The following is a 26,025-nucleotide window of genomic DNA, read 5'->3' on the forward strand; positions in this document are numbered from 1 at the left end:
CGGGGACGGGGAGGGGTCACACCGTGGCCCCTGCCACCCCCGGGGCTGGCTCGGTGCCGCCACGCCTCCCCGGGGAGCCGGCCCGCTCCTGTCGTGGCGGGTCGCAGCCCCCCGGCTCGTGATGTCACCTAATTTCTATAGAAACGGCCGTGACATCACGCGCCGTGGGAGCGGGGGGAGGCAGCGGGGAGGGCCGCGCTTGGCTTCCCTTCCCTTCCCTTCCCTTCCCTTCCCTTCCCTTCCCTTCCCTTCCCTTCCCTTCCCTTCCCTTCCCTTCCCTTCCCCCGCCCCTCACCGCAGCCGGGCTCGTTCCCACGCCACCCCGCGCGCCCCATTCATAAACTCCGCCTCCCCCCTTCCCCTCCCCGCGCTTCTCCCCCGGGCGCGCGCTCGAGCGCCCGCTGGCGCGCGCCCCCCGCCATTCACACCGCGCGGCCCGCGCCATTCATAAACACCGCCCCCGCCCCGGGCCCGCGCCCCGGCCGCGCTGCGCCCCGCCGCCAGGCCCACACCTACCCGGCCGGGGCGCCGCAGCCTCAGCGGCGGCGGGACGAGGCGGGAGCGGGGCCGGGGATGGAGCGGCGCCTCTCGGAGCCCGGGCACCGCGCTGCCGCTCTGCGCCGGCCCGCAGCCCCCGAGCCAGCGGCCTCCACCGCGCCCCGCCCCGCGCCGCTTGTTTACCCTCCGCGCCCGCCAATGGCGTGCCGCCGCTCCGCCGCCCGAGCCATCTGATTGGCTGCTGAGCTGCCCCGCGCCCGCCCGCGCGCCGCTCCGCCGAGCACCATTGAGAACGGCTGAGTGGGCGGGGGCGGAGGCGGCCAATGGGCGCGCGGGGATTTGCCTGGCTCCGCCCCGAACGTTTTTCATTCATAAAAAAATAGAAGGGGGAAAAGACTGACGGGTGGGGCCGAGGCCGCGCAGGATTTAAAGGGGCCGCGGCCCTTTGCAGCAGCGGGGACGGGGCTTCAACGGGCGGCCTGGGGGAGGGGGAATTGGGGTTACAACCCTCGGGTCCGGGTTTAGCGTGGCGAGGAGAGAAGGAGCGGGTCCGTGCACAACGTGCCCCAGAAGCTGGCACACAGCAAGGCACGCAGATGGCACAGAGCTCGGGCCTCACAGGCCCTGGGGTCCCCTCTGCTTTCTTGGGTTGTGGTTTCACACAAACAAGGCAGCGTCCGTGCGAGCTCAGGGCTAAGCCAAGCCCGAGTACTGATTTTGGCAGCCTTGCCCTGCAGCCACGGCTGCCTTTAAAATGGGGCATGGGAAAAATAGTTCCCACCTGCAAGGGCTTTGGAGCCACGGATCCCTCCAAGCAGATTCATGGATACACACTCTTGAACGTCCCAGAGGTTTGGGAACGAATTTAGCACACAATGGTGCTGCTGGGTGCCTGCCAGGCCCCTCACTGCAGCATTTCCCTGCTAAGTGCCTCAGTTTCCCCACCTGTAAGAGGGGGGTGAGACCTGCCGTGGGGAGCTGGCAGTGGCTGCTCAGGGACAGGATAAATGGGCTGTGGGGAGGCCTCACATTGCTGTGGAGGCAGACTAGGAAGTTATTGCTGGAGAAGGCAAAAACAAGGTGTTTGGTTACACTCTGCACATCCCAGCTCGGGAAGGAGAGGAACCTTCTGCTCGGATCCTGGGAAGCTGCCCAGGGATTGAGAAGCCTGTCAGCACAGAGATGTCCTGGCCAGCTTGAAATGCTCAGCCCGTGGGCTTGTCAGTGTCCTGGGCGAGCTGCCCAGCTGCCTTTGGGCTGCTGCTCTGTGGCTGCTGGGTCACTGGTGAGCTCCCAGAGTCCCCCAGGGATCGCGGCAGGTAGCTCATGTGCCGGCTGGAATGATGGGGGCAGGAAGCACAGAGGGCACGGGGTGTCCTTGCTGCTCTGAGCCCGCTCCTGGGGGCTCTGCAGGCTCTCACTTCCCCTCTGCACAGATGAAATCACTGCAGGTAAAATTAGCAGATGACACATGGGAGGGCAGGTGGCAAAACCCAGCCTGGGGAGCACGGGGGGCAGTGGGGATGAGGGAGAGCTGGGGGTCCAACAGGGCAGCTGCAGATCTGGGGCTGGAGCTGCTCAGCACCCCAGGGACACGCAGAGGTGACAGCCATGGCACAGATGACAGGGTGGGAGCTCACAGGAAGAGCTGAAACCCCTGGAGAGCCAGGGCTGCCAGGGGGGGGATGGTGACCGGTGCCTGCTAAATTTAGCCCCCACTGATGAAAAAAAAAAAAAAAAAAAAAAAAAAAAAAGAAATTTTTTTTGCAGGCTCCAAATTTAGCCGGATGCAGCTCGCACTGAGCACCACTCCATCGCTGCCTGCACCCCTTCAGCCCCGGCAGCATGGAGTGGCATTGTCCCTTTGTGTCCCCAGAGGGACACAGCTGGCCAGGAATGAGCCCCGGGCAGGCCAGGAGCAGTGAGGAGTTCATGACCATCTTTATTGGAGGCGAGGCCACAGCAGCCGGGCGCACACGGCAGCACACGCGACGGACAGCACTCCACGCACCACCACGGGACACACGGACACACACAGGCACTGGCTGAGCCCCTGGGGCTCCAGCTGGGGCTCCCCAGTGCCCAGGGGCTCGTTTGGGGGCTTGGTTCAACCCCGTGCCCTTGGGAGCTGGGCTGGACTGGGAGGCACTGGGGAATGGGGGGATAAAGGCTTCAGGTGCCCCCCAGCTGCAATGGCTTCATCCTCCCTGCACCAGGGACAGCTGGCATGGAGCCCAGCCCCTGGGGGTGCTGCTGGGCTCAGGACCATCAGGGTGAGGAGGTGGGAGAGGAGTCCCAGCCCCTGGGGGTGCTGCTGGGCTCAGGACCATCAGGGTGAGGAGGTGGGAGAGGAGTCCCAGCCCTGGGGGTCCTGCTGGGCTCAGGATCATCAGGGTGAGGAGGTGGGAGTGGAATCCCAGCCCATGTGGGTCCTGCTGGGCTCAGGAGCTTTGCACCACCAGGGTAAGGAGGAGGTGGGGCTGGCAGGCCTGCTGGCCCGGGCCTTTGGCAGTGTGGGAGCAGATGGAGCCCCTGGGGCAGGGATCACCTCCCTGGCCACCAGAGGGGTGTCTGGCTGGAGCCTGGCAGTGCTGCTGGTGTGTCACTGTCCCATGGCCCAGAGTGTGGCCCTGATTCCAGCCCAAGGCAGCAGGGACAGGCTCAGTGCCCTCCCAGCTCTGCCAGCTCAGCCCAGCAGAGCCCCCGGGGCTGCTCTTTGCCCAGAGCCCAGCAAACTGTGACAGGAGCAAGGGGCAGGAAAACCACAGCTCATTGCCCAAGCACTGCTGATCCCCAGCTGGGACAAAACACTGCCCTGAGGGCAGGGAAACAGAACCAAACCTGCTGACCTGGTGTGCTGCCATCCCCCACATTGTCACCTCCAGGTCTGGAGGTGGCTGAGGTGGATTTGTCACCCTCCCCGGGCGTGGGGCTGCGAGGCACTGCTGCCCTTGGCAATGGAGGAGGAGGAGAAGAAGAAGGGGAAGAAGAAGAAGGGGAAGGGGAAGAAAAAGAAGGGGAAGAAGGAGAAGGAGGGGAAGAAGAAGGAGGAGAAGGAGGAGAAGGAGGAGAAGGAGAAGAAGGAGAAGGAGGGGAAGAAGAAGGAGGAGAAGGAGAAGGAGAAGGAGAAGGAGGGGAAGAAGAAGGAGAAGAAGGAGAAGGAGGGGAAGAAGAAGGAAGAGAAGGAGAAGGAGGAGAAGGAGAAGGAGGGGAAGAAGAAGGAGGAGAAGAAGAAGAAGGTGAAGGAGGGGAAGAAGAAGGAGGAGAAGGAGAAGAACAGCAGTGGACTGATGCCCTGCAGTGACACTGCCTGGGCACACAGCTCCCCAGCAGGTCCCTCCCAGCCCCTCTGGAGCAGAGCTGGCAGCACCCTCTGCCAGGGAATGCTGCTGAACAGGGACCTGCAGCATCAGCAGGGACTGGGTGGGCACTGTGACTTGTCCCAGCCCTGTGGCAGGGACACAGTGGGGACAAGCAGGAGTTTTGCTGCTCCCAGCAGCCCAAGGGAGCAGGTTTAACTCAGGATGTGGCTGCATCCTGCGTGCAGGCTCACTGCTGGAGGCACTGGGTGACTGCTGGCCCCTTGCCATGGCCAGCCTTGCCAGCTCCTGCCCCTGGGAGTGCATCCAGACCACCACAAACTCCTTGCATCCATCTGCTTCTTGGTCCCTGGAGAGGAGCTGCACCCCCTGCTCTGTCCATCCAGGGGTGATGCCACGGACACCTGCCTGTGCATCCCAGCTGCCATCACCTGTGAGGCTTCTTGGGGCTGCAGAGGGCTGTGGGGAGAGCTGGCCCTAGAGAAAGGGAGGTGCAAGCACCCTGCCCCACTCCCTGCAGCACAGGGGCAGCACCAGCCTGGCAGAGCACACTGGCAGGTGTGTAAAAGGTGCTGGGGACACCTTAAAGTGAGAAGAGTTTCTGGTCTCCAGCCCCCAGGAGAGGCTGGCAGGATTTAGGAGAGAGGAGAAGTCCAGCAGAGAAGGGAGGTGGTGTCTGTGTCCAATCTGGGCTCCTAGAAAGGTGACCACCAGAGTCCCTTTTTTGTCCAAAGTTTGCTAAATAAATACATAAATATGAACACAAAGCCCAGAGCTGGGGCTGCTTCCCCCAAAATTCCCTTTTTTTGCCATTTCCCTGTAAAAACACAATCTCCTGCCATGCACCCCAGGCTTGTCCCTGTGCACTGGCTGTCCCCAGCCTGTCCCACTGGGCTGGCAGCAATGGTTCTTGCATCTCCCTCAAACCCCACAGCACAGAGCTGAGGGCCTGAGCTGGCTCCTCTGGGCTAAAGAAATAAATAATTCCTCCCATTGCAAGGACTGGGGGACAAAGCCACCCCACTGAGACATCAAGTGGCCTTCAGGAGGAGGATAAATAAATAAATGGAGCTCAGTGCTGCCTCAGGAGCACATTCACTGGCAGCTTGGCTGGAGGGAATTTAAATAAAGGGAGAAAAAAAAATAAAATCCCAGTCCTAGTGCTGCTCCAGCAAATGTGCTCACTGCTCCAGCCTGCCTTCTCCCCCTTCTTCCATCCCAGCTGGAGAGGATGCTTCTGGTGGTCAGGAAGGAGCCTGCAAGACCTTCCCAGGATAAACAATCCCCAGGTGGGATGCTGGCATGCTCCAGGCTGTGGATCCTTGGTGAGGCTTTAATCCCGAGTTCTGTTCCTCCTCTTCAGGAAGAAGAAGCTGCTCTTCTGGGGGGGCCCCAGCAGCATGGGCACCTGGCTCTTGTGGGTAATTTTCACCTAAAAAGAAGTAGAAAAACCCAGCTCAGTGAGAGGAGCCTGAGCTCTCCCAGGCACCCTCAGGAGTGACCCCATGGAGGTGGGAGCAGCTCAGCACCAGGGGAAGAGCTCTGGAATCACATCCAGGTCCTGCTGGGATGGGAAGGGAGGAGGAGAAATGGAAGGGAATCCTCCTGCAGCTCCCCAGAGAGGAATGCTGTGTGCCCATCCAGCAAGGAATGGGAGTGAGGTGAGTGCAGGGCACGGAGTCACAGCTCAGCTCTGTGGCACCCATCAGCAGCAGCACCAGGATCCCTTCAAACCCAGCCCAGGATCCCTGCAAACCCAGCCCAAGCTCCTCCAAACCCAGCCCCAGCTTCCATCCAAACCCAGCCCAGGCTCCTCCAAACCCAGCCCCAGCTTCCCTGCAAACCCTGCAGCTTTGTCAGGAGGAGCCAAGGTTGTCCCAGCCTGCTGCCCATCCTCAATGGGCACCCTACCACCCCCATCCCCACACCCTGCCAGACCCTGCCACCCATCCCCATGTCCTACCAGCCCCTCTCCCCAATCCCCACACCCTGCTACCCCTCCTGCCCATCCCACACTCTGCCACCCCCTTTGCTCCATCCCCACCCCGTGGGAGCCCCTGCCACCCATCCCCACACCCTGCTGCCCCTCCTTGCCCATCCCCACGTCCTGCCAGCCCATCCTGCCCATCCCACACTCTGCCAGCCCCTGGTGCCCATCCCCACGTCCTGCCAGCCCCTCTGTCCATCCCCATGTCTTACCAGCCCTCTCCCCAATCCCCACACCCTGCCAGCCCCTCTGTCCATCCCCATGTCTTACCAGCCCTCTCCCCAATCCCCACACCCTGCCAGCCCTTCCCACCCATCCCACACCCTGCCACCCCCTCTGCCCATCTCCTGCCACCCATCTCCATCCCCTGCTATCTATCCCCACCCCCTCTGCCAATCCCCACCCCCTGCCACCCCTGCTGCCCATCCTGCCCATCCCCACCCCCTGGCACCCCTGCTGCCCATCCTGCCCATCGCCACCCCCTGGCAGCCCCCCAGGCCCTGGCTGGGCACGCACGGTGCAGGACGGCTGCATCCAGGGCTCCCCATCCACCTGCATGGGCAGCAGCTTGGACGTCCTGCAAGGCGCAAAGAAGGGGAAATTGGTGACACGGGTGTCAGGTTTCGGTGACACGGGTGTCGGGTTTCCTAGGAAGGGGACAAGTACCTGATGATGACGGAGGAGCACTGGGCCAGCCTCTTCCCCGCGCTCTTCAGCCCCGTGTAGATCTGCCCCATTTCCATGGCGCCCTCCAGCCCCACCACCTCCAGGAGATGATCGCTGAGGTCTGCAGGACACAGGGGGCTGAGCTGGAATCCCCCTCCTCCTGCCCTCACTGGAACCCTCAGGGTGTGCTGGTGGCTCTGAGGGGATTTATCCTGATGTGCTCTGTGTCCTGAGACCACCAAGCTGGGCGTTCCCAGCACTGGGCAATGCTGCCGGCCAAAATCTTTGGAGAAAAAAATCTGGAAGAGCAGCTGGGTCTGCGTGGTGCCAGCCCAGATCCTCACCAGGCCTTGCTCTGTTTGCAGTGTATGAAATGATGGCAGCCCTTCAAACCCCAGGGGATGGCCTCTTCTCACAGCTCCTCCTGCTCCTCTGGGCCACCAGCAAGGACACCTGGCCATGGCACAGCTCTGCCTCAGGGTCCCCTTTCACACCCACCCCTATGGGCCTCCCACACCCTTTACCCACCCAGGAGTGGGGATGTCCCCAGGGCACCACCCCTGCTGTCCCCTGCAGCCCTTTGGGAGTGCTGCCCACCCAGCCCTTTGCTGCCCCCACCCTGCCCTGGTGCCCCCCACTCACCCTGCACGCAGAATTTCAGCTCCTTGGCATCGGTGACCACCGTGCCTGGCACCTTGTCTGGCACCTTCTTGCCCAGCCTGTTGTAGCCACGCTGCTTCTTGGTCTCTCCCCAGAGGTTGGAGCCCCCGTACATGCTGGGGATGTTGAGCACAGCAATGCCCTCCAGGGATGTGGTGCTCAGGTCCAGCAGGGTCCCATCACACTGCCAGGGCACAGGGTGGGTGTCAGGAGGGAGCTGGGCCCACCACAGGGAGCCCCCTCCTCTCCCTGCCATGGAAATGTGGCTCCCTGGGCACAGAGTGACACTGGGTGGCTCCAGGGGACACTGGCAGATCCAGAGTGGTGGGGCTGGAGATCCAAACATCCCCTCACTTTTTCCTAGAGTTATTGCCCTTGACACTCCCTGTGCTGCTCTCCCCTCTGCTTCCATAGGAGTTTTATCACAGGTCCAAAATGGCAGTTTCAAAAAGGAAATTTCTAGAGGACATAAAAACTTGGCTGGACTCAGTGCTGTCACCCAAAATGGGAAGCAACACCACCCTGTCACAGACATCTTTTATGGAAAATCCTTTCCTTAGGATTTTTCCTCCTGAGAAGCTGGGAGGCCTCAGGAACAAAATGTAACCAATGGTTATCTGCTGCTGTGGAATGCAACAGGTGCATCTGGGATTGGTCTCATGTGGTTGTTTCTAATTAATGGCCAATCTCAGTCAGCTGGTTTGGACTCTCTGTCCCAGCTACAAGCCTTTGTTATCATTCTTTTCTATTCTATTCTTAGCCAGCCTTCTGATGAAATCCTTTCTTCTATTCTTTTAGTATACTTTTAATATAATATATATAATAAAATAATAAATCAAGCCTTCTGAAACATGGAGTCAGATCCTCATCTCTTCCCTCATCCTGGGACCCCTGTGAACACCGTCACACCACCCTGACCCTAAAGCAGCTTCCACCCAAGGAGCTCCAGCACCTGCCTTCCCCCTCTCCTCATCCAAACTGACTCCAAAGCACTGGAAAGTTTGGCTGCCCAAAATGTAGCTCAAACCAGTTTGTCTTCAAGAGCCATTTGGAAAAGAGAAATAAGGCTGGAAGGAAATTAGGGGAAGGTGTCAGAGGGAGAAATGTCAGGTTTTGGAGAGCAAAGCACAGCACAGCACACAGAACTGGCATCCCAGGCTTTGCTGTCATGCAGCAGGGCTGAAAATTCCCTGTGCAAGTTAAAATATCCATTGCCTGCAGCTTTCCCACAGAACTGGAAGCACCAGCCATGGAAATGCATTTCCTAACTTCAGCTCTTGTCACACTCCCCAGACATGGACCTCCTTCCTAAACACCTCTGGTCAAAGCAGCCACTTTTCCATCCAGCTTGAATTTCTCTAAAACATCCCTATTTCCCTTCAGGCATCTATCTGCTCTTTACCTGCCACTCTGTGCCTCAGCAAATCCCAGCACAGTTTGTCCTTGCATTTTGGTGATGCAAAGGCAGGCCTGCCCTCACTTCTTGTGCTGAGAGGAACGAAATGGGCTGATGAGCTGCTCCTTGTCTGGGTGTTTTCCTTGAACAAAGGTCTGGAGCTGATTTTTCCCACCCCTCTGGCCATTGCTGAGGACTCCAGCCCCGTGTGTGAGGAGCTGGGTGCTCACACCTCCATGTGCCAGATCCTTCCTGCCTCCCCTGGTGCTGCAGGAGCTTATTTTTAGAAAAGTGAAAAAAGGTAAAAAAAAAGCAAAAAAAGCAGGAATCTTCTGGTTTGGGAGGAAGAGCTGTCTGTCCAAGGCTTGGAAAGGATGTTAATCCCCGAGTTCTCAGTACAATGTAATGATATTGTGATTTGTAGGGGGAGAAAAGACCTCAATGCTCTGAGCAGTGGATAGCAATGGGATGGGATGGGATGGGATGGATGGATGGATGGATGGATGGATGGATGGATGGATGGATGGATGGATGGATGGATGGATGGAATGGGGTGGGATGGAATGGGGTGGGATGGAATGGGGTGGGGTGGGATGCATGGAATGGCATGGGATCAGTGGGATGGGATCAATGGGATGGGATCAATGGGATCAATGGGATGGAATGGGATGGGATCAATTGGATGGGATGGATGGGGTGGGATGGGATGGGATGGGGTGGGGTGGGATGGGATCAGGGAGATCAGTGGGATGGGGTGGGGTGGGATGCATGAGATGGGATAGGATGGATGGAGTGGGATGGGATGGGATAGGATAGGATGGAGGGGGTGGTTTGGGATGGGATAGGATAGGATAGGATGGATGGGGTGGTTTGGGACGGGGTGGGGTGGAATCAATGGGGTGGGATGGCATGGATGAGATGGGGTGGGATGGCATGGGATGGATGGGGTGGTTTGGGACGGGTGGGATGGAATCAATGGGGTGGGATGGGATGAGGTGGGATGGCATGGGATAGATGGGGTGGTTTGGGATGGGGTGGGGTGGAATCAGTGGGGTGGGATGGGATGGATGGGATGGGGTGGGAGCTGGCTGGCAGGAGTGCAGGATGCTGGGATGCTGCAGCAGGAGCCTGTTCCTGCCCAGAGCCGCCCACGCCTGCCCAGAGCCGCGGGCAGGAGCGATTCTGGATTGTGGATTCTCCCTGCAGAGCCCTCCCTGCTCTCCCTGCTCCTGCTCCTGCTCCTGCTCCTGCCAGGGAGCCACAATGGGCCCTTTGAGCTGGGGCAGCTGACGGCAGCGAGGCTGGAAGGAGAAATTTGCAGCTGGGGGAAAAAGCAAATTCATTTCCAGGAGTTGTAGGGGGAAGGAGTGCCAATTTCCAAAACAAAACTGCTATTTCTCTGCGAGGCTGACAGTTGCCTGGGAGCTGGAGGGAGGACAGGCGGCTCCTTTCAACTCCAAACGCTGTGGGGTTAACCCCTTCCTGCCCGTGGGCTCGGCTGCTGGGCATGCACACTCGGTGGGGAGCACCCTGAGAAGGAACAGGGGGCACCTTGTGCCCATCTCCAGCAGCACCCAACTCCACAAACACGGATTTTATCCACCCTGGGACAGTGCAGCATGGATGGGGAAGGGGTGAGATGGTTGTGATGCTGCTCCAGCCCCTTCCCACAAGTTTCCAAGGGTGCAGCTACCCACCCCAGGCTTTGGGAAGGGAAGAAACTCCCTGTATAGGAATAGGCATCCAAATCCCTCTGCCCATGGGCACAGCTCTGCTCTGTGCCCACCAGCAGCACCCTGCACCCACCACCTCTTGGCAAGTGCTATTTTCTCCCCTCACCCTCCAGCCTAAGTTATAAAAGGGTGGATTATCCAGAGATAAGAAGAGATGGAAGTTTACAGCCCAAATCCCCAGCACAGAGAAGTGACAGCACTCTTAGCAACCACGGGCCCTCCTCCCAGCTCTAATTAAAGGCTGTTTCCATGTCATCCAATGAGGGCTGGGAGCAGTGCAGAATTTACAGGGAGAATGTTCCAGGCATGCTCTCAAATACAGCTGGAAGTGGGGGAATACAGGATTATTCTTCTGCCCACAGCTGGCTGGCTTTGCAGTGTGGTGGAATAAGGGGTCCTGCCTTGTCCTTCTGCCACAGGGAGGGGTCAAAGTGGTGGCACCCTCTCCTCAAACAGCTGAGGGATCCAAAAAGAATTTGTGCCATGGCTAGAGCCAGGGACCATGCCAGGAAACCCACCTCAACCTCAACATGGTCATGGAGCTTCTTGCAGGTGGCTGCAAAGGTCTCTGAGGTCCCAAATTCGAAGTACCACAGCTTGTTCTTCATCCTGGGGCACAGAGACATGTCAGGACCCCCCTTGGAAGCACATCTTACCCCAGCCAGCAGCAGGAGGGGCTGCCAGAGACTGAATGGAGCTGCTGTGGTGGGGACACGAGCCATGGTGGAGAGGCAGGCTGGCCCTAGGGAGCTGTGTGGGTGTCTGGGGCTGTCACAGGGTGGCTCTGACACCCATCACAGGGGGAGGATGGGGGTGCTGGGTTGTTGAAGATTGCAATGCAAGATGTTTTCCATTACCATCTGTATGGCAGGCTACCTTTGTCAAGTGGGCAGTTTGCCTTATCTCTCTCTTTGAGTGACCACACTCACACCTCCCTCGGGAGGGGACATTGCTGATAACAGACTATTGAATGTCCCTGCATGGCTGATAAGAGCTACAGCTTCCCATTGGGAGATGTGAGCCCAGAGGGAGGAGCCAAGCATTGCTACCCAGATATAATCCAGAGGTTTGAGACACCACCAGTTTCTCCACGGGATTCCCAGAGGAACAGCAGCTGCCTCTCCTTCCACTGGATCTTCAGAGGAAGAATCCATCCTTCTCTACAGGATCCCTGCTCCAGCAGAACCACCCCTGACACTGCAGGAGGGCTGAGCCACAATTCCAATGGGACTGCCACCAACACCCTGACCCACAGGGTGTCAGGTTGGGTTCTGACTCTGTCACTGTTGTTCTGGTGTACTGCATTGTTCATCTTATCCTTTTATTTTCTTCCCTATTAAAGAACTGTTATTTTCTTCCTGCTGCCATATTTTTTGCCTGAGAGCCCCTTAATTTAAAATTTATAGCAATTGGGAGGGGTGGGGAGGGTTCACATTCTCCATTTCAGGGGAGGCTCCTGCCTTCCTTAGCAGACTCCTGTCTTTCCAAACCAAGACATGGGTGCTCCCTGGCCATGGGGTGTGCTGTCAGAGCACAGGGCACCCTATGGAGGGGATGTCCCACAGCTCAGCAGCCTCAGCACCCCCTGACCGTGGCTCATTCCCTGCATCAGCTGCTGGGCCAGGCTTGGAGGGGGAGCTGGGAGAGCTGTAATCCAGGAGGAGCTGAATTTGAGGGCAGACCCAGACATTTTGGTCCACTGAGGCATTTCTAAACCTGGGATGGGGCTCACCAGTCACAGCTCCTGCTGCCACCACCCCATTTCCTGAGCACAGCAGAATGAGCTGTGACCTGCTGCCTGCCCTGCCCTCCCTGCCTGGCCTGCTCCTGCCTGTCCTGGCATTCCACACTAATTATAAAGCATGAATGAACCTAACTGGGGGTGTGGCTGAGCTTCAGCAGCCTGACACACCGCACAGGACTTGAAGGAGCATCCCAAACCCCCACCACCATGGCTGGTGCCTGTCCCCTCAGGCTGTACAAACACCAAACTCTCCTGGCATGGTGCATGGGGTGCTGGGTGTCCCCATGGGGTGGCAGGGGGTCCCCCCAAACCCCCCCAGCCCTCAGGGGGTCCTTGGGGAGCCCTCACCTGCTGTTGAATTTCTCGGGGTGCTTTTCTCTCATGATGTGGAAGCGGTGGGCGATGGAGGCGTCCTGTGGGGAGCACAGAGACATCAGAGGCACAGAAACAGAACCAGAACCCACACCCTGTGCCCCCTGGGCATGAGGCAGGGCAGGGCTGCTCAGCTCTTCATGCTGGTCCCTGTGGCACAGTGACATGGCGTCACTGAGGATGACATTGGTGGCCCAAGGTGATGGAGGGACCCAGTGGGGCTCTGAGGACATGCCAAGGCCCTGCAACCTGGCAGCTCCCCTGGCAGGATGGCAGCTCTCCTGAAACTCAGCCCAACCTCTCCCTGTGCACAGTTGGGGGTGTTTAAGCCCTGTCACCAAATGCCATCTGCATTGGCAGGAGCCAGTGTGAGCCCAGGAGCATCCTGCAGTGCTGCAGGTGAGTGACCCCTGCCACGGGGGCAGCCCTGGCACAGGATAAAAATGCTGCAAGCCCTTAGGAAGAGAGGGGCTCTCCCCAAAACACTCCTGCTCTCAGGACTGACCCCCATGGCGCAGGGCTGTCACCCTCCCCAGGCTCCCCAACGTCCCTAGGTCAGGAAAATGTGGGAACATGGGTCTAAACACCAAAGCAGGGCTTTGCTGACGTCTTGGCAGGTGGGGTGTCCTTGTCTTTGGCACCTCAAACTTCCTTGAACCCCGTCTAAGCTCCTTTCACACCCATTCTTGCAACTTTCCTGCTGGGAAGATAGAGATCCCATGCCTGCTTATGAGTCTTGGTGCTGCCATTACAAATGACAATAAAACCAGAAAAAACCCAAAACCAGGATGTCATGGACATATTTTCTGAAAAATCCTTTCATTAGGATCTTTTCTCCTGAGAAGTTGAGAAGCTTCAGCTTCCCCATGTTTTGCTGCTTTGGAATGTGATTTGGAGAATTGTTCACCCAGCATTGGAAATTGTTTTTACTTGATGACCAATGACAGCCACCTGTGTCGAGGCTGTGAGCAGTCACAAGGTTTTATTATAATTCTATTTTTTTCTTTTCTGATGAAATCTTTTCTTTTATTCTTTTAGTAGAGTTTTAGTATATAATTTTCTTTTAATATAATATATATAATAATACATATTATGATATATAATATACAATAATATACATTATATATTGTATATTATATTTATATATTATATATTATATATTATATTTATATATATATTATATATTATATATTATATATTATATATTATATATTATATATCAGCCTTCTGAAACAGGGAGTCAAGATTCTCATCTCTTCCCATGTCAGGATTGCCTACAAATTCAACACCAGGAGATGGAGGGAGGTTGGGAGAGTGAGCAAGGAGGAACAGGGAGGGAAAAAACCAACTCCTGCCCCATGGAACTCACCACCCCAATGGAGAAGTAGTTGTTGATGATGGAGGAGGGGACAGGATCCCCGTTGGCCTCCCTGTCAGTGGGAATGATGTCGATGTGCCAGCGGTCCAGCATCACCTCCGTGCTGTGCTCTATGTCCTTCAGCACCTTCATCAGGTTGCCTCCTTCATAGCCTGGGAGGGAAAAGAGGATGAAGGAGGAGGAAGGGAAGCACAGCCATGCCACAGGCAGGTGCCAAGCACTGGGGATGCTGTTATGGCACATCCTTGCAGCAGAGGCAGAGATTGTGGCTCACGGCAGGGCTCTCAAAATGGAAAAGCTTGGGCAGGACCCATTGTTGGGGGAAATGAAACAGGAAAGCATCTTTATAAAAAGATGATTGCCTGGCAAAAGATTTTGAGAATATAGAAAGCAAGATTGAAATGAAAGCAAGCGTTGAGATACCTCAGTTACCGAATAACTGGAAAACAATGGTGTGGCCAGCTGAAGGTAATCCCCTTTTGATGGAACAACACCCTCTGCTTGCAGGCAGGCCCCAGGGTCAGAGCAGACCCTGCCAGCTTGGCAGAAGGGGCCCAAAGAGGAGTTTTTAGGGTTTAAAATGTAACACAGTATGGCAATGCAATGATTCTTATACACTGTACGAAAATGCTGTAGGATTTGTATCTTGTACTAGATTGGTTAGTGAGAATCAGAATATTCAACACAGAAGAAGATTTACGGTATTGTAATGGGAATCTTGCTCTCTTACCCTTTTACTCTCTTACCCTTTTTACTCCCTTACCCTCTTACCTTCTCATCCTCTCTCCCCCTCTATTCTCTCAGTCCTGCTCTGAGCTGTGGCTGCAGCTCCCAGCAGGGCCCTGCACCCAGGCCCTTTGCAATAAACCCCAAATCCCAGCAGGGCCCTGCACCCAGGCCCTTGGCAATAAACCCCAAATCCCAGCAGGGCCCTGCACCCAGGCCCTTTGCAATAAACCCCAAATCCCAGCAGGGCCCTGCACCCAGGCCCTTTGCAATAAACCCCAAATCCCAGCAGGGCCCTGCACCCAGGCCCTTTGCAATGAACCCCAAATCCCAGCAGGGCCCTGCACCCAGGCCCTTTGCAATAAACCCCAAATCCCAGCAGGGCCCTGCACCCAGGCCCTTTGCAATAAACCCCAAATCCCAGCAGGGCCCTGCACCCAGGCCCTTTGCAATAAACCCCAAGTTCCTGACCTGGCTGCAGAGATCTCTCATCTCCGTCCATCCCCACTGTCCTACCCCCTGACGCTCCCACACCCAGCTATGGAGGGTTCAGAAAGCAGCAGCAGCTCTTTTTGGAAGGATTTAGAGGCACCAGGCTCTGAACTGCACCCCAGGAGCCCGGGAGCCCTCCCTGCCCTGGGGATGGCCCCGCTGAGGGTTCCCAAGGGCTGTGCTCACCTCCTCCCCAGCGCAGGCACCGAGCGAGGTCATTGCCTGTCCCCAGGGGCAGCACGGCCACCGGCGGGTGCTTCACCAGGTTGGCCTTATCTGCAGGGCAAGGGAGAAGAGAAAAGAGAGGGTTGGGGCTGGCAAAGCTCATTCCCTGCTCCTCCCTGCGTCCCTGGAATGATGCTGCTGGCTAAGGGTCACTGTGAAAAACGCGCGTTTTATGATTGGCTTTTCGCAAATATTAAAATGAATGTTATATGTCTTGTGTTAGAAACTGATGCTGTATTAATTCTCATAAGTAGTGTGTTAAATATAGTTTTAGGTTGTAACAAAAGGTTAAAATAGAAACTGTGCTATGTAGGATATTTTTATCTGAAGAAAGGACTTGCACTGAGACAGCAGCCACAGGACACCTGAGTCTTTCAGAGAAAGAGAATTTACTGCTCCATTATCAGGAGAAATGAACTTCTTCCCACCTCGCTCAGGTAGGATGACACTGTCAGGATTCAGAGGAAGAAGCTGACACTGACCTAACAGAATCCTGTCTTTGAATAGAATTTATGCATCATGTATGAGGTGTATGAATATGCAACAGGTTATTGCTTTTAAGGGTTAGTCCTCTGTTAATGTGTGTCCTTTTTTGGGCTTATGCTGCCCAGAAAAAGGTACCTGGACTGTCTGTAAATCTTTGTTTTTATTGTCTCATATTGTCCTAATCCAAATTATGATTACTGTAGTTATATTACTATTTTATAACTATTTATAACTATTTATTACTATTTTTATAGCATTTTATTACTATGAAACTTCTAAAATTTTAAAAACAAGTGATTGGTGTTTTTCACAATCCCCACCCCACTTTCCCTGAGGGAATTTGAGGAATCTTAGGCACACCATCAAGGATGCAGGAGGATGATGCTCAGCAGGAACACAGCTGAGCCTGGCTCACCTATGCAGTCCAGGATCCAACCCACTGTGCCATCCCCTCCACAGGCCAGCACACGGAAATCTGGGGTGTCCCGAAAGAAATTCAGCCTGGGGACAGCCAGGAGAGACAAGGGGTGATGTGAGAGAGGGGGCAGAGGATTGAGAGGAATAGCAGATTTTTCTCTACAAACCAGCTGTGGATCTGCTGGTAGATAAAACTAACTCTGGAAGATAAAAGAAGCAATGGGAAGGATTCCACTGATTGATGAATGGAAAAAGATATTTACTTTTACAAATAAACTTTGGGTTTGCTGATAAATGAAATTAGACATTGAGAGATGAAAGAAACAATGGGGAAGAGAGAAATCCCTAAATTCCATAAGAATTAAAAATTAAAAGGGAGGGTTATACATTAGAGGGGAATCTTTGGTATCAGGTGTTTTGGGAAGTCTGAACCTCTCAAGTACCTCAGCCAATGGGGAAAGAGAGAAGGGAAATGTGGCTGGGAAATTGGGATAAAAAGGAGGCTGCATCCTCCAAAAATTTGAGAGACCCCAGGGGAATGCCCCATGGCCTCTCCCTTTATTGGAATAAAGCCAAAAGGACTCCTCTGTCTCCTTTTTGGACATAAAGCTGTGGTGTTTGTGGATGAATTTTCCTGACAGGTTCCCCTGCAGCAGCTCCTTACCCTGGCGTGGGCCCGCCACGGTCCAGGTTGTACACTTGGCGTGGGTTGAGCAGGTAGTGAAACTTCCGGAGCACCCTGGCAGGAGAGAGACAGCAGGGATGTAATTTATGCTATAAAATAATCTGTAACATATGTTATAAAACAATTACTGCCAAGGGAAATTAAAAACCACAGCATTCTGTGTACTAAAACCAGCGTCGGGCAACAGGCAGTAATAAGGTAAGTGATAAGGATAGAAATTCAAACACCAGGAGGATGACTGTCTCCAGAGAAGGATATTTCAAGGGATTTTTTTTATCTGACAAGACCTCAGCAGGAGGTATTTGATAGGCATCATCAGAAGTTTATCCCAAAAAGTTTTCACTGACAGGATTCCAGCAGTTATCCACCAGGAAACACAGCAGCACGAAAGAAAAACTATGATAATATGCAAAAATATGCTAAAGAGAAGCCCCTTCCAGAGCCCAAAAGGCTGTATAAAATGAAAAATGACATTTTTAGTTTAGAAATAGACATTAGAAATGACATTTGGACACCCACGGGGATTTGGTGCAATAGAAGCCAAATCCTGGGTTTCCCCAACTCTGGCTGCCTGGCTCAGAGTCGAAATTGCTTGTGGCTTTTTCCAAATTAATACTTTTATTATTTAATAAACCTCCTTAATTATTAAATTGGAGTACTCATTTCTAACAGCATGAAGGTGATTCCCACACCAGGAGGGATGCCCAGCAGGACCCCACCTACCGCTCCCCTTGCCTTCCTCCACTCTTGGGGTTCACAAACACGAGCAGCGGGTGCGTCCCGGGCTGGGGGCTGATCTGGGGGGCAGAAAAGGCACCTGTGAATTCCTCGACCTGTGCAGTTTTCAGTGGCACAGCTCACCTGCAGCACCTGGAACCCACCTGCAGCCCTTGGCCATCCACGGTGGTGGAGTTGAACTTGAAGGCCTGGCTGTCCTCGGGGCTGGTGCTGGCAGGGGAGTCGCTCTCAGAGCGCCGGCAGTGGGACTGCCTGTCCTTTGGGAACCAAGGAGTGGGTGCCCACCCTGCCCACGAGGCAGTGCCAGCAGCCAGGGCAGGCACAGCAGCCTCAGCAGGGACCTGCTGGGTCCCCATCACTGGCAGGGAGGAGGGGGACACTCACCGGGACAAGGGGGACACTCACCGGGACAAGGGGGGAATATACCAGGTCAAGGGGGAGGAATTCACCAGGAAAAGGGGGACATTCACCAGGACAAGGGGGGCACTCTACCAGGACAAAGGGAGGGAATTTACCAGGAAAAGGAGGGGAATATACCAGGACAAGGGGGTGAATTCACCAGGACAAGGTGGGGGAATTCACCAGGACAAGGGGGACATTCACCAGGACAAGGGGAGCACTCACTAGGACAAGGGGGGCACTCTACCAGGACAAAGGGAGGGAATTTACCAGGAAAAGGAGGGGAATATACCAGGAAAAGGAGGGGAATTTACCAGGACACTTTACAAGATAAGGAGGGCACTCTACCAGGACAAGGGGGGCACTCACCAGGACACTTTACCAGGACAAGGGGGGCACTTACCAGGACGACTGGGCAGATGTAGGATGGCAGCAGGATGTGGTCCCGCAGCGGGCCCCCATCACACTCTGGCTTCACATGGGAGGCACACTTGTTGTGGAGCTGCAGGGGTGGGAGGAAGGGACATGGAGCAGAGGACACCTGCCCTGCCCTGAGCAGGAGCCCAGAGCTGGCCATGCAGGCACTGAGGGTGTGCCCAGCCCGGGGGACTCACCGTGATCTGGCACCAGACACAGTGCAGGCCAGTGATGCCCTGGTAGCACTTGATGCTCTTGTGACATCTGTCACACTTGGCAGGAGAGTTGCCCTCGATCCAGGTGTGCTGCATCACCTGCAAGGCACGGGGACACTGTGGCACAGCACCCACTGACCCACAGGCACCTCCCTCCTGCTAAGGGTGTCCATCAGGATTTTGGCAGCTTGTCCTGCAGGATGCTGCCGATCCAACCCTGCCCCTGTGCCAATCTTGGAGCTGGAGGTGGTGTGGATGTCTGGGGACTGGGGATGGGGTGCATTCTGCAAAGCTCTGCATGCTAGGAATGCCCATGAGCTGCTGCCTAGAATGTGAGGAGCAAAACCCAGGGGAAGAAGCAGTGGGGAAGCAGAGCAGGAGACCAGGACACCCAGTGGCTCAGAAATGCACCAGCTGCTACTCACACTTGTGTTTTTCTTGGATTTAACGTAGGTGCTGATGCAGGAAGCAATGTCTTTGGACACACACCTCTCATGGACCGTGTACTTGCAGACTGGTGAGAGAGAAAATCATAAAGGCACAGAATCATTTAGGTTTGAAATCATTTCAGTTCCAGTCCAGCTGTTACCACCAGGGCACCACCACCCCAAGTGCCACCAAGGAAATGGTCGGGGCATCACTCCCCAGCATGGCAACTGCCCCCTCCCCGCTCAGCCTGCAACACCCATGGGGCTCAGCACTAACAGGGAGCAATCCTCCATCCCCAGGGCAGCACTGGCTGTGGCAGGAGCCAGCAGACTGGGAGTGCAGCCTTCTGGCCAGGACTCACAGGAGCAGCAGAGGCCCTGCTTGCGCACCCCCAGCAGCATGGTGCGGCAGAAGTTGCAGTAGGCAGGTTTCTTGAAGTGCTTCAGCCTCCAGGCATGCTGCCCATCATCCTTCACGTTCTGCAGGGCAAGAAAGTGGAGGGTGGAGGTCACTCCCCTGCTGCCAAGAGTCCCAGCACCCTCAGCACATCATTGTGATAATTTTTTTCCCCCCTAAAACCCCCATGGTGTTTCTGGGAGTTTGCTCCTGGCAGGATCATGGGCTCCCCATTTCCTTCTCTCTTGGTGCTCCCCAGAGCATCCCTGGCATTGCATCCCCCTGGGCACATCCAGCTCCAGCTCCCACAGAGTTGGTATCTCCAGGAGGGAGAGATAGGAATGTATTCATGGAATCACAGAATCATTTAGGTTGGAAAAGCCTTCTAAGATCATCAAGTCCAACCATTAACCAGCACAAGGACAGAAATGTCCCCCCATCTCCATGGCTTTGAAATACCTCCAGGGATGGTGACTTCACCACTGCCCTGGCACAGCCCAGCCACTGGGAAGATCTTGGCAGCTGACAGGAAGGTGACTTCACATTTGGGGCCAAGCCACCACTGCCACCAAGGGGTGACAAAAGCACAAACCCCTTCATCTGGGGCCAGGCATGAGTCCTTTGCAGGAGCCAGCTAAAATCCCCTGCTTTCTTGATTTTTTCTGCCAGAAAGCCTGTCCACCACCCCACCTCTACAGGGAAACCATGAGCAAAACCTTCTTTCCCTGCAAATTATTCCCTGATGGCCAGGGATGCACTTGAAAGAAATGAAGGCCAAAAGGATGGAAAAACAAGACAGAAATAAAGGAGGCCCCAACAGCCCCACCTTTGCTCTTTAAGGCTCACTCTGCAAGAGGAGATGCCATTTTAGGTATCTGAAATGCCATTTTAGGTATCTAAAATGCAGAAGGGATGCTCCTGGCAGAGGGGCCCTTCCTCAGGGGCTGGCAGGGGCTGGGGCAAGGGGCAGCTGTGACTGTGACCTTCTCATTTTAGGCTTTGATTAAATGTTCATCAAACTAGAATGCACTGCAATAGCAAGGAGCAAGCCCAGCCTGCTTGGGCACAGCAGCTCAAAAATGAACTTGGAAAGATTTGGGGGTGAAGGGGGCAGGGTGGCGGTGTCAGCAGGGGCTGTGTGGTGCTCTATGAGTGCATGGCTGGTTGCTGGGGGTAGGTTGGACCAGGTGTCCTCAGGGACACTCACTGTCTCCATGCCCAGCAGGACCAGCAGGGGGATGGTGGTCATGCCACCCCGGATCCACTCCTCCAGCGTCACAGTGCCATCGTGGTTGTAGTCTATCTCCTCCATCATGGCCTTCAGGATCTGGAGGGGGACACAAAATGTGGTGTGTGGGACAGTGATGGCACCCAGGGCTCTGGCTGAGAGCCCCTGGAGCTGCCCCTGGTGCCCCCAGTCCCAGCACTCACAGGCTTCAGCTCGGTGGAGTCCCACTCCAGGTACTCAGCCACGTGCACCATCTGGTTGATGATACGATCCAGCTCCTACAGTCACACACAGAAAACAGTGCCCAGGGTTAGGGATGGCTCCAGGCATCAGCAGAGTGTCCAGCCCCAAGCCCCCAGGGTCTACATCCCAAAATGCCCACATAGGAGGGGCAGCAACACCCCAGTCCTCAATGGATGCTCCTTTTCTTTCAGGGCCTTCTGCCCTGCAAGAAAATCTATAAAGGGTTTTCCTTGGGAAGAACTATTCTGAAAAACCAGATTCATTTGCAGCAGGTTTCACAGACATTACCCAAAGAACAAAGAAAAAAACATCATAGCAGAAGGAGCTGTGCATGATTTTTTTCTTCCCTCAAACACCATGACCTGATGTAGTGCTACAGCTCTTGGTGGGTGGATTTTTCCCCAGCTCCCGCTGGATGCAGCGGAGCTGCCATGTCATCCCCAGCTCTGCAGCCCAGCTGCTGCTTTCCTCCTCCCTCCCCACACCCCTGCCCCTTTGTGCAGCCCCTCAGCAGGGCAGGGGATACCCATATTCCCAGCCCCTGCCCTGTGTCCCAAGGGAAGGCTCACCGAGCTGTCCAGGAGCCCGTTTCCATCGGTGTCGTAGAGGCGAAACATAACTGGGGAGGAGAGAAGGTGATGATGATGAGAGCCCAGCCCCAGGGCACCCAGGCTGCCCCAGACACCCTGTTCCAGGCTGCTGGAGCTCCAGGGTGGGAGCAGCACTGTGCTGGCTCAGCCAGGCTGAGATGGGACCCCAGAGCTGTGGAGAATCAAGGCCCCTTGGGCAGACACTGTGCTCAGCACACCCTGCATGTCCCTGCCCCAGTGGCTGCTGGCACCCCCTGCCAGGGCCACTCATCCCACAGCCTGCCTTGGGATGCCCATTGGTATCTCCAGGAGGGAGAAATAGAACTGTATTCACAGAATCATGGAATAATTTAGGTTGGAAAAGCCCTCTAAGAGCATCAAGTCCAACCATTAACCAGCACTAAGATAGAAATGTCCCACATCTCCATGGCTTTGAAATAACTCCAGGGATGGTGACTTCACCACTGCCCTGGACAGACTGGTTCAGTGCTTGACTTCCCTTTTGGGGAAGAAATTTTCTTGAATATCCAATCTGAACCTCCTCTGGTGTGGCTTGTGGCCATTCCTTCTTGTCCTGTCACTGGATTTGTCCATGCAAACTTCCACACAAGTAGTACAGACACAGGCAGGAGCAGAAGGGGATGCTGAGGGGGTTTCCCAAGTGGCAGGAGCAGCCAGACCCCCCTGCAGATGACACCCTGAGCCCCTGGTCCCCTCCCCAGCCCAGGGTGACACTCACATTCCAGCTTGTCCTCGGCTCGTCCCCTCTCCAGCAGGGACAGGTAGCAGACGATGTCCTTCAGGTGCACCACCTGGGCCACAGGGGTGGGAGGAGGAGGAGGGGTGGCCTTCAGGGAGCTGGAGCCTTTCCTCAGGCTGAAGGGCAACCTCTTCTCCACGTTCTTCGTGCCTGTGGGCAGGGACAGAGGCCACACACAGGGATGACACTGGAGCGGGAATTGTCACCAGGTGGGACATGGGAACTCTGGGGGAGGGACCCATTCAGTGTGGGACTGAGTGTCACCACAGGGCAGGGCTGGGACACAGAGGGGACAAAGGAATGGGGATGAAAAGGGCACTTGGGGCTGGCTGCCATTGCAGGCCTGGGGGCACGAAGCAGATTTTGGGGCTGGTGCCATCAAAGGCTCAAGGCTGGCCAGTGCCACTCAGTCCTTGTGGTGCAGGCTTCCGTGGCACTCACATTCTCTAAAATAATCCATTTTTTCTCCTGGGAAGCTGGAAGCCTCAGAGAAAAGGAAAACAATTCCAATCTCATTTGCTTCTCCTATTGTTTTGCCCCTTTGGAATGTGTTTGGAGATTGTTTACCCACAGGTGATTGTTTTGTTGGATTCTGCTGTGAGTTGTTTTCACTCTTTGGCCAATCAGTGCCAAGCTGTGCTGGGACTCTGGAGAGAGTCACGAGTTTTCATTATTATCTTTTTAGCATTCAGTAAGTATCCTTTCTGTATTCTCTAGTATAGTATAGCATTCTTTAATATCATACAGTATCATAAAATAATAAATTAGGCTTCTGAGAACATGGAGTCAGATTAATCATTCCTTCCTCCCTGCCATGGGAGTCCTCTCAAATACAGCAGACTGCCACACCTCCATCACTGCAGCCACAGGCAGAATGGGCAGCTGGAGCCCATGGAAACGTGTCCTGATGGGCACAACCATCCACCCAGAGGGAGGGAGAAGCTCAGTGGGCAGCAAGGCAGCTTGCCAGGGTGCCAGGACAGCCCAGGCTCACTGATGCCCGTGCCAAGGGCAGGAGGGATGCTCCTGGCAAAGGAGCCTTTCCTCAGGGGCTGGGGCAAGGGGCAGCTGTGACTCACTGCCCAGTTCCCCCTCCCTACAAGGTGCTGCCAGGTAATTATGGGGGCTCTGTGGGATGGGATCTGTAACTTAAGTTTGCCAGGATGCCCAGAACCCACTGAGTTTGGGAGGTCACTGCCACCATGCTGGGGACTTGCCCAGAAGCTGAGGAGGGCTTGTCACTTGTCAGTGCCCCAGTGTCCCTGTGGAGCCCCAGCCAAGCTCACCTGGTGACTGAGGGTTGAGCAGAGAGACGGAGGAGATCTTGGAGGAGCCCGAGGAGTTGTGGGCAGAGGTGGTGCCAGTGGTGGATTTCTGGGAGGATGATCTGGACCAGCTGGGGGAGGCATTGGGGATGGATGCCAGGGTGAGGGATGCTGGCTGGGGCTCGGCTGTGTTGCCCTTGGGCTCTGGAGTGTTTCGTCCCAGGGCACTTCGAAGGCTTTTCCCATTGATCCCTGCAAGCAGACATGCCCAGGGGCAGTGTGACACCAGGGTGTCCATGTCCCTACCTACAGGAACTGGTGCTGGGTGCTCACCCTGTGCCCTCTCTGCTAGCCCCAGGCATTCCAGCCCCAGGGTGCCACAGACATCTTTCATGAAAAATCCTTTCCTTAGGATTTTTCCTCCTGAGAAGCTGGGAGGCCTCAGGAGCAAAATGTAAACAATGATTATCTGCTGCTGTGGAATGCAACAGGTGCATCTGGGATTGGTCTCATGTGGTTGTTTCTAATTAATGGCCAATCACAGTCAGCTAGCTCGGCTCTCTGTCCGAGCCACGAGCCTTTGTTATGATTCTTTGCTATTCTATTCTTAGCCAGCCTTCTGATGAGAACCTTTTCTTCTATTCTTTTAGTATAGTTTTAATGTAACATATATAATAAAATAACAAATCAGCCTTCTGAAACATGGAGTCAGATCCTCATCTCTTCCCTCATCCAAGAACTCCTGTGAAGACCGTCACACCAGGGCTCTCTGAGGGGCACCACAAGTGCCCCCTCACCCTCCTGCCCCCCCTGCCTGGCCCAGCAGTGCCCACATCCCTGGGTGACAGCCCCACAGTGCTCAGAGCAGGCAGCATGTGCTCCTCCATCACCAGCCAGAGCTGGGGACGTGCTCCCTTTTCCCTTTGCAATTTATGGTGCTTTCAGCAGATGTCACCACCAGCCAGGAATGCACCCGGGTAGGGCTGGGTGCCTGGCACACACAGCCTGCTCTGGGTGCAGGGTGGCTGCTGGCACCTGTGACACAGGCACAGGCCACCTCAGCCTGTACAGAGATTCTGACAGAGTGACCTGGGCTCTGAATGTCCTTTCCTCTGCACTTTCTCCATTGCATCCTGGAGAAACCCCTCCCTGCAGCAGCCTTGGCAACCCATCTGACAGATGGGGTTGTCTGTATATGTCTATATGCCATAGGAAAAAAAAATAAATCTCTGTTCTCAAAACCCCTCAACCCCAAAAAATAAATTAAAAAAAAACCTAGCGTCCCAAAAATAAAAAACTGTTACTTTTTTAAAACTAAGAAAAATATCCTTAAAAGAAAAACACTAAAAGCAGCCCTAGTCCATTTAGTGTATTTACAGTAGTAAATACACTAAACAAACATTAAAAAAGTCACAATAGCAAATGTTCTCCAAACGTAACATAAAAGCACAAAGTTTCAACTGTGTTTCCTAAAAAAGCCTATAGTTAAAAAAAAAACTTCTCTCTTTTCCTGAAAGACCCTATAGTAAAAAAACTCCTCTCTTCTTAATAAACTAAAAATCGACTCTCTAAAAGGTAGTAATGAACTGAGAGTCAATTATTTAAAAGGTAATCTGGTAAATTAAAAATCCAAAGTTTTGTCTCACTGTGTTATGTTAAAAATTAGGAGGGAAAAAATGGTTTTAGAAAGTTTTCATTCTAAGTTCTGTGTGTTCATATTGTAAATTAATGAAGTTATTTCCTTTATTCCTAAGCCAAAGCCTACTTTTCTCTATTTCTAGTCACATCTCAGAGCAAGCATTAAAAAAAATAGATACATTTTCATAAAAGCACTGAGATTACACCATAACATTGGCACAAAGGTGCCACCCCTTCAGGTGCCACCCCCAAGCTCCATTCCTGTGGCTGCGTGGTGCCCCAGTGCCCAGCTGGGTGGCAGGGCTGGCTCACCCAGGGTGCTGTGCTGGGGCACTCCAGGGCTCTGCTGCTGGCTCTCGGGGGAGGCTGGGCAGATCTTACGCTTGAAGGAGGTGAAGAGGTGCTGGCAGAGCTCCTCGGGCACGTCAGCCTCCAGGTAGGTCTTCATGAAGAGGCAGAAACCCTCGTAGTCGATGGGCTGGGGAGCAGAGAGAGGAGGAGGAGGATGGAGGTGGCCCAGGTCACCATGAGGGGCTGCACAGCCTGGGCCCCCCTCACTGGGCACAGCAGAGCCCTCCCCAGAACTGCAGCTTTCCCAAATCCCGGTGTCTGGGGTAACCTAAAGGGACCCAGCAATGCCCAGGCCAGTGTGGCTGAGCCAGGTGACAGCAGGAGCTGGGGGAGTGGTGTCGCAGACGTCTTTTATGAAAAATCCTTTCCTTAGGATTTTTCCTCCTGAGAAGCTGAGAAGCCTCAGGAACAAAATGTAAACAATGATTATCTGCTGCTGTGGAATGCAACAGGTGCATCTGTGATTGGTCTCATGTGGTTGTTTCTAATTAATGGCCAGTCACAGTCAGCTGGCTCAGACAGCCACAAGCCTTTGTTATTCATTCCTTTCTATTCTTAGCTTAGCCAGCCT

The 26,025-nt window shown here is 54.7% G+C and overlaps 1 protein-coding gene across 3 annotated transcripts in view; it reads right to left on the reverse strand.

Annotated features, from left to right (window-relative positions):
• Window positions 1-2,417: 2,417 nt before the first annotated feature.
• Window positions 2,418-26,025, reverse strand: part of LOC134423547 (diacylglycerol kinase beta-like) — a 33,189-nt gene continuing 9,581 nt past the window's right edge. For 2 of the 3 annotated variants that reach the window (XM_063166607.1, XM_063166610.1), the window contains 22 exons: window positions 25,416-25,581; window positions 23,487-23,717; window positions 22,180-22,350; window positions 21,420-21,469; window positions 20,811-20,885; window positions 20,587-20,706; window positions 19,345-19,462; window positions 18,980-19,068; window positions 18,537-18,653; window positions 18,326-18,424; window positions 17,667-17,780; window positions 17,509-17,582; window positions 16,765-16,839; window positions 16,099-16,184; window positions 15,159-15,248; window positions 13,746-13,906; window positions 12,353-12,417; window positions 10,779-10,869; window positions 7,114-7,315; window positions 6,472-6,592; window positions 6,322-6,382; window positions 2,418-5,250 (listed from right to left, as the gene is read on the reverse strand). In XM_063166607.1, the coding sequence (XP_063022677.1) occupies window positions 5,152-5,250; window positions 6,322-6,382; window positions 6,472-6,592; window positions 7,114-7,315; window positions 10,779-10,869; window positions 12,353-12,417; window positions 13,746-13,906; window positions 15,159-15,248; window positions 16,099-16,184; window positions 16,765-16,839; window positions 17,509-17,582; window positions 17,667-17,780; window positions 18,326-18,424; window positions 18,537-18,653; window positions 18,980-19,068; window positions 19,345-19,462; window positions 20,587-20,706; window positions 20,811-20,885; window positions 21,420-21,469; window positions 22,180-22,350; window positions 23,487-23,717; window positions 25,416-25,581 (2,475 nt within the window). In that variant the 3' untranslated portion in view covers window positions 2,418-5,151. The remainder of the gene's footprint in view (window positions 5,251-6,321; window positions 6,383-6,471; window positions 6,593-7,113; window positions 7,316-10,778; window positions 10,870-12,352; window positions 12,418-13,745; window positions 13,907-15,158; window positions 15,249-16,098; window positions 16,185-16,764; window positions 16,840-17,508; window positions 17,583-17,666; window positions 17,781-18,325; window positions 18,425-18,536; window positions 18,654-18,979; window positions 19,069-19,344; window positions 19,463-20,586; window positions 20,707-20,810; window positions 20,886-21,419; window positions 21,470-22,179; window positions 22,351-23,486; window positions 23,718-25,415; window positions 25,582-26,025) is intronic. The other variant, XM_063166608.1, reaches the window with a different exon arrangement.

This window comes from Melospiza melodia, chromosome 12 (genome assembly GCF_035770615.1).
Source record: "Melospiza melodia melodia isolate bMelMel2 chromosome 12, bMelMel2.pri, whole genome shotgun sequence".
Taxonomy (NCBI): domain Eukaryota; kingdom Metazoa; phylum Chordata; class Aves; order Passeriformes; family Passerellidae; genus Melospiza; species Melospiza melodia.